The 17,248-nt window shown below is 60.5% G+C and overlaps 3 protein-coding genes across 6 annotated transcripts; all 3 read left to right on the top strand.

The window, feature by feature from the left end:
• The first annotated feature begins 117 nt into the window (after nucleotides 1–117).
• On the top strand, nucleotides 118–10,957 carry apc (APC regulator of WNT signaling pathway). 2 transcript variants are annotated; one of them, XM_049737734.2, is made up of 16 exons: nucleotides 118–442; nucleotides 2,266–2,424; nucleotides 2,666–2,753; nucleotides 3,072–3,213; nucleotides 3,280–3,388; nucleotides 3,509–3,622; nucleotides 3,703–3,765; nucleotides 3,894–3,947; nucleotides 4,022–4,108; nucleotides 4,169–4,346; nucleotides 4,452–4,652; nucleotides 4,976–5,071; nucleotides 5,254–5,393; nucleotides 5,479–5,673; nucleotides 5,762–5,976; nucleotides 6,042–10,957. In XM_049737734.2, the coding sequence occupies exons 2-16, from the start codon at nucleotides 2,287–2,289 to the stop codon at nucleotides 10,705–10,707; spliced, it is 6,486 nt and encodes a 2,161-aa protein (XP_049593691.1). In that variant the 5' UTR covers nucleotides 118–442; nucleotides 2,266–2,286; the 3' UTR covers nucleotides 10,708–10,957. The 2 variants fall into 2 exon arrangements, with proteins under 2 accessions (XP_049593691.1, XP_049593692.1); XM_049737735.2 differs by lacking the exon at nucleotides 118–442 and adding an exon at nucleotides 798–1,576.
• A 317-nt stretch (nucleotides 10,958–11,274) lies between these two features.
• wu:fi75a02 (uncharacterized) lies at nucleotides 11,275–14,637 on the top strand. 3 transcript variants are annotated; one of them, XM_049737769.1, is made up of 11 exons: nucleotides 11,277–11,659; nucleotides 11,953–12,036; nucleotides 12,347–12,574; nucleotides 12,721–13,027; nucleotides 13,107–13,316; nucleotides 13,512–13,535; nucleotides 13,606–13,732; nucleotides 13,923–14,011; nucleotides 14,089–14,160; nucleotides 14,221–14,351; nucleotides 14,406–14,637. In XM_049737769.1, the coding sequence occupies exons 2-11, from the start codon at nucleotides 11,955–11,957 to the stop codon at nucleotides 14,561–14,563; spliced, it is 1,428 nt and encodes a 475-aa protein (XP_049593726.1). In that variant the 5' UTR covers nucleotides 11,277–11,659; nucleotides 11,953–11,954; the 3' UTR covers nucleotides 14,564–14,637. The 3 variants fall into 3 exon arrangements, with proteins under 3 accessions (XP_049593725.1, XP_049593724.1, XP_049593726.1); XM_049737767.2 differs by having other exon boundaries at nucleotides 11,276–11,659; nucleotides 14,221–14,637; XM_049737768.2 differs by lacking the exon at nucleotides 13,512–13,535 and having other exon boundaries at nucleotides 11,275–11,659; nucleotides 14,221–14,637.
• A 530-nt stretch (nucleotides 14,638–15,167) lies between these two features.
• Nucleotides 15,168–17,228, top strand: LOC125979506 (molybdopterin synthase catalytic subunit). Its single transcript, XM_049737794.1, has 7 exons — nucleotides 15,168–15,307; nucleotides 15,785–15,906; nucleotides 15,983–16,132; nucleotides 16,419–16,539; nucleotides 16,604–16,760; nucleotides 16,908–17,031; nucleotides 17,113–17,228. The coding sequence occupies exons 3-7, from the start codon at nucleotides 16,109–16,111 to the stop codon at nucleotides 17,212–17,214; spliced, it is 528 nt and encodes a 175-aa protein (XP_049593751.1). The 5' UTR covers nucleotides 15,168–15,307; nucleotides 15,785–15,906; nucleotides 15,983–16,108; the 3' UTR covers nucleotides 17,215–17,228.
• The last annotated feature ends 20 nt before the right edge of the window (nucleotides 17,229–17,248 follow it).

Consider the following 17,248-nt stretch of genomic DNA (forward strand, 5'->3'; position numbering starts at 1 on the left):
TACTTGGCCTGCAGGTAACTTCAAGCCACTGTACACAATAATAAGTAACTAGTGGAGCACACGCAGACACTAATAAACATGTACTAAAAACGATTGCTCGAAGAACCCATGAGAAATCAGAACTAATTGCAACGGGTCGATAGCAGCTGTTCGGAATCCTTGCGACTATCGATTCGATCGAGGATCGATTAGCACAGTCTTGGCGTGCGAGCGCCAGAGCGAGTGAGCGAGCTCAGAAACAAGATGGCGGCCCGAGTAGCCGAGTCGAAAAGTGAAAAGTTGGGCGAAAAGTTGGACTAGCGCAGCGTTTGAATGCCGGCGTGGCATGTAGCCGCCGCCGCTCCGGGCGCCTTCCGTTCACACATTGACCTCTCGTCGCTAAACTTGACGTCGACGTGCCTTGCGTGAACCGCACGTTGATGCTTTTTCGGGAGCACACAAGGTAAGAACAAGCAGCATGCTCTTAGCTTAGCTTGCCTTGCCTTAGCCTAGCTTCGCCGATCTTGACGTCGTTTAGCATTAGCATAGTTGCGCGCACCAAATGCACTGTGTCACACTTGTGTAGGGATGCGCACGCTGAAGACGCGTTTCGACGGCGTGATGCGCTGCTTGACGCTCGCAGCGGGCAGCTAGCAACTAGTAGCCCGTCTGCTAATGTTTCTGGCGCTCCTCCTCTTGTTGTTTATTGCTCCACAATACAGTGGAGTCTCTCTCTCTCTCTCTCTCTCTCTCTCTCTCTCTCTCTCTCTCTCTCTCTCTCTCTCTCTCTCTCTCTCTCTCTCTCTCTCTCATCCTAGTGCTAGCGCGGCTCAAGGTTTCTCATTGTCAAGTTTTTCCTGGCGGAGGTTTTGCCGAGGCAGGATGGTGTTGTCGTGACTTAGGCGATTGTATTGCTTAGGATTTGCTTCGTGTCAGCTTATGTATGTGCGGAAGTCCCAATTTGGTTGTATAGCTGTTGACAATCAAGGCATTCTCGTCTTTTCCATTCGATCTAGTCGGGGGAGCGGCAGTGAGCTGTCAACGACCAACTCTGTTTGCGCTGTTTGCAACACGGCCGCAAGCCCACAACATGCACAACATGCAGTCAGTCATGCATGCTTGTGTCCACAATTTGTGCTCGGAAGGAAGCGATGGGCTTGCTCCATCAGAAGTCACTGTCTGGATTGTTTTTGCAGCACAGTCTGCAAACCTGCACCTTTTTGTGATGGACTACAAAGTTGTTTGCAGTATCAGCCCTGTTTTGTTTGTGGGAGGGAAATGCTTCTTGGTGTAACCGCCACACTTGTTCCAAAGCAAATTATAACCGTCATCAGACCAATAGCGGGGCTCGCCGTCATCCCTTTTCACCATCTTTGACTTGTCACTCGCAAAGCATGGTGGGAGGGCGTGCGATGGGGTGGAGGGCATCCCTCCCTCCCTCCCTCGCTGGCTCGCTCGCCCCCTCCCTCCCTTCCTCTCCCTCCCTTCCTCTTCCTCCCTCCTCCGGGCGAGCGTGGCTCCCGATTGGCTGACGCTGGGCCCGGCTGACGCTTGTGTCAGACGCGGCGGAGGAGCCGATGGAGGCGACAGCGATGGGGTGAGCTGCCATTTTCTCTCTTTATTCGCCTTCTCGTGCCCGACATCTGCTTCGGGTTGCGCTTTGTTCCAAGTCGAGCTTTGCCGGCAGGATGTGAGAAGAGGGGGCTTGGGGGAGGGCGATGGCAGATATCAAGGGGGTAGGGGGGTGGGGGGTGGGGTGTCAGCCTCCCGTCATTGTCTCCGCTCTGTCGGTGTTGTGCGAGCCTCACTAAGCCAGCACAGGGGGGGGGGGGGGGTAGATGGAGGGAGAGAAAATGGCTGACCGCCAATGACAACCAGGAGGAGACGGAGGACCCGAGTTGCCTCTTTTGATGCAGTCGTCTTCCAAAGCGATCTAAAATGGATGCTCGTGATTCGGATGTGAAGACTGCTGCCACCTTGTCGGGCGCGCTGAAACGCCGACGCCGGCAGCCATAGTTCACGTCGTCGCTCCTCTTTGCGGCCCCGTCGTTCCTTGCGCCCCGGGCTCTTTGCTGCGCCCATACGCTCAAGTGGACAAATATCGGATGCAGGTGCCGCCCTGACGACCTCGGTGTCACGTGCACACTCCCAGAGAACTTGCGCCCGTCGTCGCCATTGCGTGCCGGCAGAATTGTCGACGGAAGCCACGACGCGCTCGTCACGGCGGCCGCCTCTCGGCCGAGCGCTCTTTGCCGTCTTTTTCTTGATGATGTCATTGCGGGTTAGGTCAGAGGCCAGCGGGACAAGATGTCGGCAGGGGCGTCGTACGACCAGCTGCTGAGGCAGGTGGAGGTGCTGAAGATGGAGAACTCCAACCTACGACAGGAGCTGCAGGACAACTCCAACCACCTGACCAAACTGGAGACTGAGGCGTCCAACATGAAGGTGCGTGTCGCCGCCGGGACGGGACGGGCGGGGCCGGGCCCGCCTCCACCAGGGTGTTCCTAGCCATCACCCTTCCAAAGTCTCAAATGGAAAAAGAAAGCCTTTGTTGCGACTTGACCGGGGCGGGTGCTCTGTAAGCGTTTGCTAATCGGTCAGCGATCGGCCCCGCCCCCGGGTCGGTGTAGCAAGCGCGTGGGGTCTCAAATTGGCTCTGACGGCAAATGGTCTTTCTGTGAACCAGGAAGCGCTGAAGCAGCTTCAGGGCAGCGTGGACGACGACTCGGAGGAGGCGCCGGGATCCCAGCTAGAGCTTGTGGTCAGGCTGAAAGGTGAATGGTGCGCATGCGCACGTTGGTAGGCAGGCAGCCGCGCAGGCAGCCGCGCAGGCAGCCGCGCAGGCAGCCTAGCAGGCAGCCACGTAGGCAGCCACGTAGGCAGCCACGTAGGCAGCCACGTAGGCAGCCACGTAGGCAGGCAGCCACGCAGGCACGCAAAGCACCCTTGAAAGTGGCACGTTTTCTCTCTCGACAATCTGCGGCCGCAGCAAGAGAAGGGTCGCGGCGCCGTCAAGCCACGTGGCCAAAGAGGCCTCTTCTGGCAGGAGACGCACGCGGTCAGCAAATGTCCTCGCCTTTGTGTTTGCCCAGATATGAGCTTGGACCCCGGCGGCTTCAAAGCCAGGCCGAGGCCTCCGGCGCCGACCGGCGTGGCGGCGGCGCGGAGAGGGCCGTCGGCGTCCAGAGACGGCGGCCACCACGAGCGCTGCCTGGAGGAGCTGGAGAAGGAGAGGTGGGCAGCGATCGGGCCAGCGCTTCAGCAATTCTCTCTGATTGGCTACGGCCGCTTGCTCTGCAGAGCTCTCCTATTGGCCGAGCTGGAGAAGGAGGAGAAGGAGAAAGGCTGGTACTACGCTCAACTTCTCAATCTGACCGAGAGGATTGACAGTTTGCCTCTCAGTGAAAATGTAAGCGGCCCCTTTCAAATTGGATTGAGGCGGCTGGCTTGTTGCCGGCCGGCCGGATGGCCCGACTGACCCCAAAAAGCCACCGGCCCATCTTCACGACGTACGTTGCTATGTTTCCAGTTCACGCTGCAGACGGACATGAGTCGTCGTCAGCTGGAGTTTGAGGCTCGCCAGATCCACGCCGCCATGGAAGAGCAGCTGGGGTCCCGTCAGGAGATGGAGAAGCGAGCCGAGGTGCGTCGCTCGCCTCCTCTTGTGTGCCTTGTTTGGCCGGCCCTCAACGTGTGCCCGCCTCTGCGCGCGCGCGCTTGCAGGCTCGCGCTGCTCGCATCCACCAGATCGAGAAGGACATCGGCAAGCTAGGCGCTCGACCGCAGGTGCTCAGCTTGTGTCTTGGCTCCGAAGTTGCTCATCTGCAGTTACTCATCTGCAGTTGATCTGCTGCTGCCGCCGCCGCCGCCGCCGCTGTGTGTGTGTGTTTGTGCATTTGTGTGTGCGTGTGCAGGTGGAAGACACCCGTGGCTCCAACGAAGGCGGCGGCGCACTGGCGGTCTCCCAGGTCAGTTCAAAAGAGGCTGACTTGCAAACGGTACATTCCGAGCTAGTGTTGACGTGTTGGCCGTCGGTCCGCAGACCGCCACCTCTCGATCGGAGCGTGAGCCGGCCAACGAGACGGCCTACTCTGTGCCCCGGCGAATCACTAGCCACCTGGGAACAAAGGTGAGCCAGCTCCTGGCCCGCTCGCCGCCGCCAAGGCTGACAACGTGTGTCCCCCCGCAGGTGGAGATGGTGTACAGCCTTCTGTCCATGCTGGGAACGCACGACAAGGACGACATGTCCCGCACGCTGCTGGCCATGTCCAGCTCGCAGGACTCCTGCATCGCCATGCGACAGTCGGGCTGCCTGCCGCTGCTCATCCAACTGCTGCACGGCAATGACAAGGACTCGCTGTTGCTAGGTAGCGGCGGCCACAAGTTGCTCAGCCGCCCGCAGGCGCTGGCAGGTGCTGGCAGCCGCTGGCAGCCGCCGCCTGAGCCGCCGGCCCTCTCCTTTTGTTGCCTAGGTAACTCGCGCGGCAGCAAGGAGGCCCGCGCCCGTGCCTCGGCCGCGCTGCACAACATTGTGCACAGTCAGCCGGACGACAAGCGGGGCCGGCGGGAGATCCGCGTGCTCCACCTGCTGGAGCAGGTGCGCCATTATTGCGAGGCCTGCTGGAGCTGGCAGGAGAACCACGAGAGGGGCGCGGAGCAGGAGGACAACCCCGGTGAGTGAGTGAGTGAGTGAGTGAGTGAGTGAGTGAGTGAGTGAGTGAGTGAGTGAGTGAGTGAGTGAGTGAGTGAGTGAGTGAGTGAGTGAGTGAGTGAGTGAGTGAGTGAGTGAGTGAGTGAGTGAGTGAGTGAGTGAGTGAGTGAGTGAGTGAGTGAGTGAGTGAGTGAGTGAGTGAGTGAGTGAGTGAGTGAGTGAGTGAGTGAGTGAGTGAGCGAGCGAGCGAGCGAGCGAGTGAGTGAGTGAGCGAGCGAGCGAGCAGCTGGCTGCCGCCGCCGCCATCGCCCCGTCTCATCTGCCGTTCCTCACCGTGCGCGGCAGTGCCCTCGCCCGTCGACCATCAGATCTGTCCCGCCGTCTGCGTCCTCATGAAACTCTCTTTCGACGAGGAGCATCGGCACGCCATGAACGAGCTTGGTGAGCAAGCAAAAGTCCCCATAAAGATGACTGTGATTAGGGAGGGTGGAAGGTCTCAAGGTGGGCAAGGCGGGCCGCAATTATCCAATAACTGAAAAGTTGAAATAAGTGCTAGCTGCAGTGTCATGAGAAATCCTGCAGCGCAGCGCAGCGCTAGCTAACGTGTGTGCGGTGACGCTCAGGTGGCCTGCAGGCGGTGGCCGAGCTGCTGCAGGTGGACTGCGAGATGTTGGACCTGAGCAGAGACCACTACAGCGTCACGCTGCGCCGCTACGCCGGAATGTCGCTCACCAACCTGACCTTTGGAGACGTGGCCAATAAGGTCGGGCAGCCGCGCTGCGCCCGTAGCTCGGTTCGCCGCTGGCGTCTTGAGTCATCTCGAGTCCCTCGCCCTTTGTGCCCTCCAGGCCACGCTGTGCTCCATGAAGGGCTGCATGCGCGCCATGGTCAAGCAGCTCAAGTCTGAGAGTGAAGACCTGCAGCAGGTGATGGCCAGCGTGCTGAGGAACTTGTCGTGGCGAGCGGACGTCAACAGCAAGCAGACGCTGCGCGAGGTGGGCAGTGTGCGGGCGCTGGTGGGCTGCGCACTGGACGTCCAGAAGGTGAGTCATGGTGCTGGCCACCAGCCGCTGAGCGTGCGTGCGTGCGTGCGTCCTACCAAGACACCTACCCACCCATCCGCCCGGGCAGGAGTCCACTCTCAAGTCGGTCCTGAGCGCGCTCTGGAACCTGTCGGCGCACTGCACGGAGAACAAGGCCGACATCTGCTCGGTGGACGGCGCGCTGGCCTTCCTGGTGGGGACGTTGACGCACCGCAGTCACACCAACACCTTGGCCATCATCGAGAGCGGAGGCGGCATCCTGAGGAACGTCTCCAGCCTCGTCGCCACCAACGAGGCGTACAGGTGAGTTGTCTCGGCCCGCCGCCGGCTGACCCTATTTATCCATGGATGGATGTATCTGCTCGCAGACGTATCCTGCGGGAGCACGGCTGCCTGCCCACGTTGCTGCAGCACCTCAAATCGCACAGCCTGACCATCGTGTCCAACGCCTGCGGAACCCTGTGGAACCTTTCGGCGCGCGACGCCAAGGATCAGGAGGCCCTGTGGGAGCTGGGTGCCGTGGGAATGCTGCGCAACCTCATCCATTCCCGCCACAAGATGATCGCCATGGGCAGCGCCGCCGCCCTGCGAAACCTGATGGCCAACCGGCCGGCTCGTTACAAGGACGCCAGTGTGCTTTCGCCGGGCGCCGGGGCGCCTTCGCTGCACGCTCGCAAGCAGAAGGCGCTCTTCAAGGAGCTGGACGCTCAGCAGCTCTCCGAGACCTTTGACAACATCGACAACCTCAGCCCCAAGGCGGCGCACGGGAAGGCGCACGGGAAGGCGCGCGACTGCGGCGGCGGTGCCGGCGGAGCAGCCAACGCCACCCGCTCCTACGCCAACACGCCGGTTCTGTCCAGTCCAAAAAATGCCGACGGCTCCAAGCCCAGCGCGGACGAGTCGGCGGCGTACGCGCGGCCCGTCTTCGCCGCCAGCGTGCGAGCGTCCAGCGACAGCATCAACAGCGTAACCAGCGCCGACGGCTACGGCAACCGCGGCAAAACCAAACCGTCCTCGGAACCGCTCTACTCCTCGGACGACAGCGGCGGCGCCGGCAGGTGCTGCGTCTACAGGAAGTACCCGGCCGACCTGGCTCACAAGATTCGCAGCGTCAACCATATGGCGGACGACGACGGTGCCGAGGTGGACACGCCCATCAACTACAGCCTCAAGTACTCGGACGAGCAGCTCAATTCCGGAAGGCAGAGTCCCAGCCACCGCGGCAGAACCGAGACGGACCGGCGCGACGAGCAGGTCGGCGCCACGAGGATCAGGAGCGACGGCGCCAACGCTCGGGTGCCGCCGGCGCAGCCCGCCCGCTACGCCGTCTCGCCGGCCTCCCGCTATGGCAGCGGCGACCCCGGCGCGCCCGAGCAGCCCATCGACTACAGCCTGAAATACGGCGGCGGCGGCGGCGAAGTTTCACGCAAGCCTCCCTTCCAGGTTGTAGACGCCCCAGCCCCCGATAGCGCCCCCTCTGCACCGTGCCCCCCGCCTCACCTGCAGCCAAAGGGTCATCAAGAGTCGACGCAGACCTACTGCGTTGAGGACACGCCCATTTGCTTCTCTGGCGGAAGCTCGCTGTCGTCGTTGTCGCCCGAGGAAGAGGAGGAGGACGCCGACGCGGCCAGGAAGAGGCGAGCGGCCGGGGACGAGCAGCGGCAGCGCAAAGAAGTGGAGAGCCAGACGGCCGTTGTCCCCGCTCCGGCGGCGGCGCGAGGACGGCGCGCCCACCACCCCCACCATCACCACCACCATGCCCACCAGCATCAGCCGGCGTTGGGCGCCCGCACCCCAAAGAGTCCGCCGGAACAGCAGTACGCTCAGGAAACGCCGCTCATGTTCAGTCGCTGCACGTCGGTCAGCTCGCTGGACAGCTTCTCCACTTCGTCCATCGCCAGCTCCGTGCGCTCCAGCGAGCCGTGCAGCGGCATGCCCAGCGGCGTGGTCAGCCCTAGCGACCTGCCCGACAGTCCCGGCCAAACCATGCCCCCCAGCCGCGCCAAGACGCCGCCGCCGCCGCAGACGGTGCCGCCGCTGCCGCCGCCGCCTTCCGCCATGACCGCAGGGGAGCAGAAGGCCACCAAGAAGGAGGCGGAGGAGAGCGCCGCCGATGTCCTGCTGCACTTTGCCACCGAGAGCACGCCGCACGGCTTCTCCTACGCTTCCAGTCTGAGCGCGCTCACTATGGACGAGCCCTTCATCACAGCCGACGTGAAGCGGGACGGCGGCCGGGACCAAAGCCAGAACGGCGGCCGGGTCCCGGGCAAGGAGGAGGCGGCACCTCAGCGGGTGCTCCAAGACTCCTACGACGACGACGACGACGACACTCAGATCCTGGAGGCGTGCATCATCATGGCCATGCCCAAGTCGTCACGGAAACCAAAGAAGCAGCAACAGCAAGGCAAAGGCACCCAGCTCCCGGTCTACAAGCTCCTCCCCTCGCAGAAGAAGGAGCCGCCAAGCGAGGAGGTTCCCCGTGTCTACTGTGTGGAGGGAACGCCGCTCAACTTTTCCACCGCGACGTCGCTCAGCGACCTCACCATCGACTCGCCGCCCAACGAGGAGGCCAATCCCGCCGCTGCGCCCCCCTCCTCCTCCTCGCAAGCACACCGCGCCGGACTTCCAGAGGGCGACAACGGTGACGACATTCTCGCCGAGTGCATCAGCGCCGCCATGCCCAAAGCCAAACCCAGGAAGCCCGTTCGAGCATCCTCCGGCGGCGGCGAGTCGGCCCCTCTGGCCCCACCACTTTTCATTCCCCAGCAGCACCCACAGAACCCCACAGGACGTCCCTCGTCGGCCGCCGCGCCGCTAAAGCCGACCTCGCCAGTCAAGCCCACCCAGCGGGCGGCTAAAGTCAAGCCGGGCTTCGCTTTCGACTCGCCGCATCGCTACACCCCCATCGAGGGCACGCCCTGCTGCTTCTCCCGCAACGACTCGCTGAGCTCGCTCGATTTTGACGACGACGAGAAGGACGAAGAAAGGAAGCGGGACGAGGACGGCAAACGGGATGAGGTGCGCAAACGGCGAGAGCGGGACAAAAAGACGCCGGCGGCGGCGGCTGCTGCCTTCCCTCCGAGTAAAGCCGGCGGCGCCAACCCGCCCGCCTCGGATGAAAAGCAGAAGTTTGCCATGGAGGACACGCCCGTCTGCTTCTCCAGGAACTCTTCTCTCAGTTCGCTGAGCGACATCGACCAGGAGAACAACAACAATGAGTTCGCGGCCCCCCGGCGGCCGCAGCGGCTGAATGAGCAGCAGGGCGGCAGCGCCGAGCCCACGCAGGTGCCCGTTAAAGCGCCGCCGCGCCTGTGCGCCTACACGCCCAAAGCCTTCCACGTGGAGGACACGCCCGTCTGCTTCTCCAGGAACTCCTCGCTCAGTTCGCTCAGCATTGATTCTGAAGACGACCTCCTGCAGGAGTGCATCAGCTCGGCCATGCCCAAGAAGAAGAAGAAGAGCGCCGCCGCCAGTGCCCCTGCCACGCCGCTCCCTGCGGCCAAAGCGGAGGAACATATGCTGGCTGAGGAGGAGCCCTTGGATGTAGCGCAGAGCCCCGCCTCCCCGGACTCCGAGTCCTTCGACTGGAAAGCCATTCAAGAAGGTGCCAACTCTGTCGTCAGCAGCCTCAACGCCGCCGCCTCATCGCCGTCCCGCCAAGGCTCATCCGACTCCGATTCTGTGCTCTCCCTCAAATCGGTGGGTTCGCCGTTCCGCCTGCCGCCGCCCGCCAGCAGCGCCCCCGACCGGCAGGCCGAGTCCAAGCCGGGCGCCAGGGTGGTCAAACCGTCTGCCGAGGACAAAAAGAAGGCCCAAGAAGACCAGCCGAAGGCGGCGGTGAGGGGTGGCAAGAAGGTTTATCGGAGCCCCATCACCGGCAAGCCCAGGGGCGACCTGGCGGGTCGGGGGAGGAGCAAACCCAGAGCGGCCGCCAAGGCGCCAGGGAGCGGCGACTCGTCTCGGGATTCCACGCCGTCGCGTTCCTCTCATAGAGGAGGGAGACCATCGCAGCTGCCGCGCACAGCGTCGCCTGCCGCCGCCGCCACCGCCAAACCTGGCCCCGCGGTTAGTCAGGTCGGCCGCAACAATGTCTCAAAGAAGGAGAAGGCGGAAGTGGAGAAACCCGCCCTCGTCCGCCAGTCCACGTTCATCAAGGAGGTGCCCAGTCCCACGCTCAAGAGGAAGCTGGAAGAGTCCGCCGCTGCCGCCGCCACGTCTCGCAGACAGGATGCCGTCCGCTCGCAATCGGAGAGTCCGTCGCGTCCCCAGGACAGCGCGGCCGAGTCGTCATCGCACTTGGGTCGTACGGGAACCTGGAAGCGCCAGAGCAAACATTCCAGCTCGTTGCCTCGCGTGGGCACCTGGAAGCGAACCGGAAGTTCCTCTTCGGTCCTCTCTGCCTCGTCCGAGTCGAGCGAGAAGGCCCGAAGCGAGGAGGAGCCTGGTGTCCGATCCACAGGAACGTGGCAGCGGGCCAAGAGCGCCGGCGCGGGGGAAGCCTCGGACCCCGCCGGCCAGGCCGCCGACTCGGAGGAAGTGTGGGTACGCCTGGAAGATTGTCCCGTCAACAACCCGCGCTCGGCGTCCTCGTGCTCGGCGCGCTCTCCCAATGCCCCGCCTGTCATTCCAGGCCTTGTCCCTTCCAAAATCCCCTCCTCCTCCTCCTCCTCCTTGTCCACCTCCTCCACCAACCTGAACTTACGGCGCAGCTGCGACAGCTTGGACGACAAGCCGGCGGCGGCAGCACCGGAGCGCCTTCAGCAGCGCCTTCAGCAGCAGCAGCAGCAGCGCAGTGGCGCCGTGGCCGCCAGGGTCAGCCCCTTTAACTACACGCCCAGTCCCAGGAAGAGCAACCCTGACTCGGCTGCCTCCACATCACCCTCTGCTGCCACATCCAGCGCACCTGCACCTGCCAGGCCCTCGCTTATCCCTACCCCCGTCACCAAAAAGCGGGAGCCCAAGGGTGGCGAAGGAGGCTGTGCTGGCGGCGGCGGCGGCGGCGAACACGGCTCCTATATTGTCACGTCGGTATGAAAGGCCCCTCCCTCCGTTTCAGAAAGCTCAATCAGGCTGTCATCTTTTTCTACCACTTAGGATGTGTAGCGCTTAGCTCGTCTTCCCGCATGCCCACCCAACCCCAAAAGAAGACGCCGTTCCCTTAAGACGATTCCGTTCGTGTGGACGCTGTGGATGTTTTCACTGACAAACACTGTAACGCCTAACTTATTAATTTAAATGTTTTTGGCGACATAACGCAAGAATAAAAGTCAACGTTTTAGCTCAACACTTTTGTCGTGTATCCTGGGACTGCCAAGTCCCCCTATCATGATCGGTTTGTTACATTATAAAATGCTCGTTTTTTTTTTACCCAACGCTATGAAACGTTAGCGCAGCACTTTCACGTCAAGATTTAAATGTATTTAGTGTTACAACCGACGGTATTAAAATGAAACCATGTCGCAGTTAAAGAAGAGACCCAGTATCTGGAACAGTAGGTGGCGGTAATGCCCTGTTAGATGGCCAACCGTCGGACAATCCAAAAAGAAGAAGAAGCTAAGCAGAGCAAACTCGAGGTAACAACCCTCCCCCCCCCTCTCCCCAGCCCCCCCTCTTGCGCATGCGTGCACCCGGCAGAGCAAATCTAATGGAACCGACTTCCGAGACAAAACACCCACGGGTTTTAAATGCACTTATGGTGAAATTTGCTCGTTTATTTACAGACCTATTGCACTTACTCAACAATATGTGATTACCCGTGGTCACTGTGCTATTGTTTGTGGCAGAATCCATGTTGGTTTAATCTTTTATTTCGAAATACATTCGGAAGTGGTCGTTGTTTGGGAAAAGCTCAACGCCGCTTCGCTGGACTCATCCATTTTCCTGGAAAGAAATCCTTTTCCATTTGACTCTTTGCTACCCCCGGCTGTCTTCAAATGACATTCGAGACAATTCGGGGAGTTTGCTGAGCTGCCAGGATCGAAAAAAGGTAAATTTTTTTAGAGCTTTGTCAAACGCAAATGGGAGTGAGACAGCCGCAGCTTCTCGCGCGACGCCTTGTGGCTTTCTGTGCTACAAACGTGCGCGCGCCCACCCGCTCCTGCGTTGTTGATAATGCGTTAATAAGGAACAAGAACGCTTTGAGCACATGCTTCTGAACCATGTTAGTTTCAGTGCTACTCGGATTGAGTTTAGCGGGGCCCAGGTCTCGCGAGAAGTCTGCGCCATGTCAAATATGACGTCACCGGTTTAAACCCCCAACCCCCTCTCTATTGCCTGTAGTCATGCTGGCCCTTCCCCCGCCGGGAGTGACGCCTCCTCCACCCCCATCAGCTGACAAGAATGTCTACGGAGCCCCGCAAGCGCGTAAGTGTGTGAGCCAAAATGAGAACGTTTTCAGTCAGCGTGGCAGAAACAGTGGCACGCACTTCAACGGTCTCAAAAGAGCTTTTGCCTGTAGAAGAACACACTGCTCTGATTGATTAGACAAGAGTACGTGAAACGAACACACTCGTGCGCTGCTTGCATCCATTTGTAGACGATTTGTGCCCAACAGTCGTAGAGAACGTGCGCATGCGGGACGGGACCTGCCTGTGACCGAATGCAAAAAGCACTCGTGCGCGTGTCGACCAATTGACCAACGTGGATTGAATGAAAATTGCGTGGGCTCTTGCAGTTGCTCCTCGGGGTCGTCAGCGGCGGCAACCCGGCCCTCGGCCCAGCTGTCCTTGCGCGGCGCTGTTGCCCCGCCTCCTGGCCACCCACAGGATGGAAGTGCGGCGTCTCCTGCGAGGGGCGCTGGCGTCGTTGGCCCGGCGAGTGGACGCTTTGGAGCGAACGGCTGGCGGCGGCAGGAGGAAGAGCCCCGAGAGACGCGCCGTGCCGCGAGTTGACTGTCGCAGAGGTAATGCTTCCAGAGGGCCCCCGTCGAAGCAATCGAGCGGGTCGGGATGGTGCCATAGCGGTCGGTGCCCGCCGCATTACCGTGCTTGTGTTGGGAATCCATGCTTTGGCGTTTGCGCCTTTTCTTCTTCTTCTCCTTGTCTTTAGGGCCGGCACCATTCCCCAGGCCGCTGTCCTCTTCCGTCGCCCCGGAGAGCTCGCCGCTTTGTCCCAGGGAGGGCGAGAGCCGACTGGAGGGGAGGGGCATCAAGAGGAGGAGGAGGAGCCACAGAGGAGGAGAGGGGGACCGGGACCGTCTCGGGAGGTTCGTAGGCCGGTTGGCCGTCTGCCTGGCGGGAGACGGAGCTCCTGACCGGGCCACCCTCACGCTCCTCAACTTGGGGCCCAGAAGTCCGGAGCAAGGTGGCCAATCGCTCAAGGGTGTCAGCCTGGTTTTGGGCCGCAACGGTTACAGGTGGGAATGGGAGCTGGCCACACTTTTGGACCCATACGGCTGAAATGAAAGGCTGAATGCAACGCTTGGGTCCTCGCAGCTTCTGTCCTTTTGACTTGCTGCGATCCGCCGGCGGCCGATGGCCGGCCTCTTCCGGCTCGCCGCCGCCCCCTCTGTTGCCCTGCTCGGCCGCCTCCCTGCTACGTCTGTCTGCGGCGGCCCTGGCGACGCTCAGGGGCGGGACCCACTGGAATCTCTGGCGACCCCTGAGCGACTGGACGGCCCCACCCAGTCTTGCCGTCGATCACTGGTTGGTTGGTTGGTTGGTTGGTTGGTTGGTTGGTTGGTTGGTTGGTTGGTTGGTTGGTTGGTTGGTTGGTTGGTTGGTTGGTTGGTTGGTTGGTTGGTTGGTTGGTTGGTTGGTTGGTTGGTCGGTTGATCGGTTGATCGGTTGATTGATTGGTTGTGTTCGCCGCCTTCACGGGCGCTTTTCTTTTGTTGGCAGTTACATCCAAGAAGCTGACCTCAGGTCGGTACAAATATCTTTTGGTCTTCATTTGCAACCTTTGGTCTCATCACGCCATGTGACGTGACCGCAGGGCGCCAGAAGCAGACAGAAGAGCCAATTACCGGAAGCGCCTCCTCGCCCCGCCTCTTCCTCCTTGCGCCGAGGCGGTCGCGTCGCCTCCGCTCCCGGTCGCCCAGTCGGCAAGTGGCTGCAAGCAGGTGTGGCAGTGCGCATCTGTCCGGCCCGTAATGTCCAGCTGCCCAACTTCTCCTCACGCTTTGGGATTTTTGCTAGTGTTTCGTCCATTTCATTTTGTTGGTGTTGTCCTACCACCAATGGCAACAGTCACTTTGGCGAGTGTTTGAAAGCAAAAGAGCAGCGCAGGTTGACGTCTACGTCTCTCGTCAGAAAGCCGGATGCGTCTCGCGGATCCGGATCCGCCGAGCGGCGCCGCGAGAGATCCCGCTCACGCCCATGGGCCTGCCCAAGGTCAAAAGGTGAGCGAGAAGGTCGCCGCCGCCGCCGCCGCCGGGGACGACGCAGGCCTCACGCTGGCCTTTTGTCTGCCTTTGAGGTTGAATAAGAAGGAGTTCAGCGTGGAGGAGATTTACACCAACAAGAACTACAAATGTCCCGCCAACAACAGGTAGGTAAAGCGGCGAGGGAGGGCCGCCATTCCCACGCTGCCACCTTCTCTGCTCTGCAGGACTCTGGAGACCATCTTTGAGGAGCCTCGGGAGAAGGACGGAGCCTTGCTCCTCATTGGCCAGCAGAGGCGGCGCAGGCTCCTCCTCTTCCCGGACTTCACTCAACCCAGGAAGAGGAAACGTGCGCAAGGTAGCGCAATCTGCCGCAACCTGTCGCAACCTGCCGCATCAATTTTGTTTGCAGGTGTTGGACTTCCCGTCGCGGTGCCCAGAAAACGCGTCGTACGGCGTCAGTACCGCGCGGGGCGCAGCGTCGACGACCAATCGGACCTGGACGTGATGCTGGTGCAGAGACTGAGCGCGCTGGAAGACTTCCTGACTGCTCAGGGTTTGGACGTGTGAGCGCACTTCCTGTGTAAAAGTTGTTAAAGTGAAACGTGTATATTTTTGGAATGAATAAAGTTTGCTCAAGTGGTCTCAGACTCGCTAACTTGCTCCTCTCAGAAATCTCCATCAGATTGAAGCAAAGATTGGGACCCGTGCAGACCAAGAAATGGACTGGTTGTCGGTCGATGTTAAGTTCAGAGCACATTTTGACAAAGAATGAACTGGACTAGTCACGAGTCAATACAAAACTGTGTGGTCGACCACTGCTATTTGTGGATGGGGGTGGCGATTTAAAGGGGGGGGGGCGGACAATGAATACTGGTTTCCCGAAACAACGGGGACAGGGGGGAAATGCGGTGTGACGAATCCGCAACGAAATCGCCAACATGCGGGGGTTGACTGTGCTGCGTTTAGTTGGCGTTGTTCTTCGTTTGAACAGCAGGGGGTAGTGTTGCGCCAAATAGCACCCAAATAAGCGTCGTGGAAGAAATCGCGCAAGCCAATAGAAACGCAGACTGTCGTGACGTCACTAGACTTACGCTTTCCAGAAAGAAAACTCTTGTGTTTTGAAATCAGTCCGTTTTTATCCCTCCCGGAGTCCCCAGATGACCGGACGCGCATTTCCTCTCCATGACTGCGCGCGTGAGTTTCTAATTGCCGCCAGCGACGCGTTTAAAATAGCCCAAAAGATTCTTCTCTTGTCTTTCGACTGCATTCTGATGCTAGCCGAACAAACCAGGAGCCGAAACTCCGAACAAGGTCGCGTATTTTGAGCACTTCTACATGTTGCAAAAAAAAAAAAAGGAACATTGGCTGACTTCAGCTCAAGATAATGTGGCGTGAGCGTCCACGAGATAAGCGCGAGATCTGCGCGCGGGTGACGATAATGTCTATAATGAGCAAGAAATGTATGCAAGGTATCGGGCGTCACCGCCGTGGTTCTCCTAAGACCGCATGGTGACCGACCGATGGCTGGCGGGCGGGCGGGCGGCCCTGTTCAGGGCATTTCTCTAGAAATGTTGTGAAAGTCATCTTTTAGGAAACGGCGACTCTAAGGAAGAGTTTTGCACAATTTCGTCTATTCTTTTCAAATATTGTGGCAAATGATTGCCATGGCCAGATGGAAGCCATATCTGAAAGAGATGCCAATCATTCCGATTGCCTGGCTGGCAGTTGTGCTTGCATCGGAGACCAAGAATGCGTGACCAAGTGTGTGACCAAGTGCGCGTGCTCTAGGTGTGCGTCTTGTACTTTGCTGAGAGCGCCGAGCTCAGCGGCCTGCGTGAGGAGCCCTTACAAGTGGACACGCCAATCAGCAGTCGGGACCTTTGGACTCGCTTGCTAGGACAACACCCCAGGTTGGAGCCGAGCGGAACGGAACGGAACGGAATGGAATGGGGGCCTCACGCGTCTGATGTGCGTGCGTGCGTACAGGTTGCGGGCCTTGCAGGGGCACGTTGTGTTAGCCGTGCGCCATCAGTACGTCGCCGTCGACGACCGGGAGCCGCTGACGCTGCGAGACGGAGACGAGATCGCCGTGGTGCCGCCGCTGAGCGGAGGATGAGCAGCCCATCGCCGCCCATCGTGAGCTTCTTCCCTTCATTGCGCAATAAGAATCGCAACATGCTAACATGGCGTAAGGACACTCATTGTCTTTGCGTCGTCGCAACGTTGCTGACAATGAACATGGACACCATCGTAAGAGCCTCTGAGCGCCGCCTCCCTTCCCCTCCTCACAGAGGGCACGGCACGTCCGCAACAATGCTATCTGACTAACGTTTGCCGCCACAATCATAGTCCGTAAGCTAAGCGTGGCAACAGTGGCGCCCTAATTGTCTCCCTCCTCTCATCCGCCACCTTCCCTGGCAAGGCGGCGGCAGCAGCAGAGGAGGCGCGGGACATCTTCCAGCTGAGCCGCCATCGGCTGTCCGTCGACAATGTGGTGGCAGCCGTCGCCAGCGCCTCCTGCGGCGCCATTTCTCTCTTCATAGGTACTGGTGCCATCGCTTGCTCTCTGCCGAGGCCCGGGATAAGATGCGGCGTCCTTCGTCGCAGGTACCACGCGCCAGGACCGGTCGGACGGCGGGAAGGTGATCGGTCTGGAGTACGAGGCGTACGAGGCCATGGTCCGGTCGGAGCTGGCCGAGCTGTGCCAGCGCCTGCGGGCGCGTTGGCCCGACCTCGTGCACATCTGCGTGCACCATCGCCTCGGGTCGCACCAACGCCGCAACCCCGGGCCGCCGTGAACGCTCCGCTCTTAACCCGGCGCTCTGCTCTGCTCTGCTCTGCTCTGCTCTGCTCTGCTCTGCTCTGCTCTGCTCTGCTCTCCTCCGCTCCGCTCCGCTCCTTCCTCCCTCAGGTGGGTGGCTGTGGGAGAGGCCAGCGTGGTGGCGGCCGTCTCGTCTCCGCACCGCCGCCAAGGCCAGCAGGCCCTCGCTAACCTGCTGGACGGCCTGAAGGCCAACGTGCCCGTGTGGAAGAAGGTCAGGATGGCTCCGCCTGTTGGTTGGGAGGCCGACTCGACCCGTCTGGTCACCCGAGCTCACCTCTCGCCCGCTCCGCAGGAAGTGTACGAGGATCGCGGGAGCAGTTGGAAGGAAAACGCCGAGTGTGCCTGGGCCAGTTGCCACGGCAGCCACACCGCTTCCACACCCGTGGATCAATAAAGAAGGCAAACTTATCATTCTGGCGGCCAATCAC

This window comes from Syngnathus scovelli, chromosome 13 (genome assembly GCF_024217435.2).
Source record: "Syngnathus scovelli strain Florida chromosome 13, RoL_Ssco_1.2, whole genome shotgun sequence".
NCBI classification, from domain to species: Eukaryota; Metazoa; Chordata; class Actinopteri; order Syngnathiformes; family Syngnathidae; genus Syngnathus; species Syngnathus scovelli.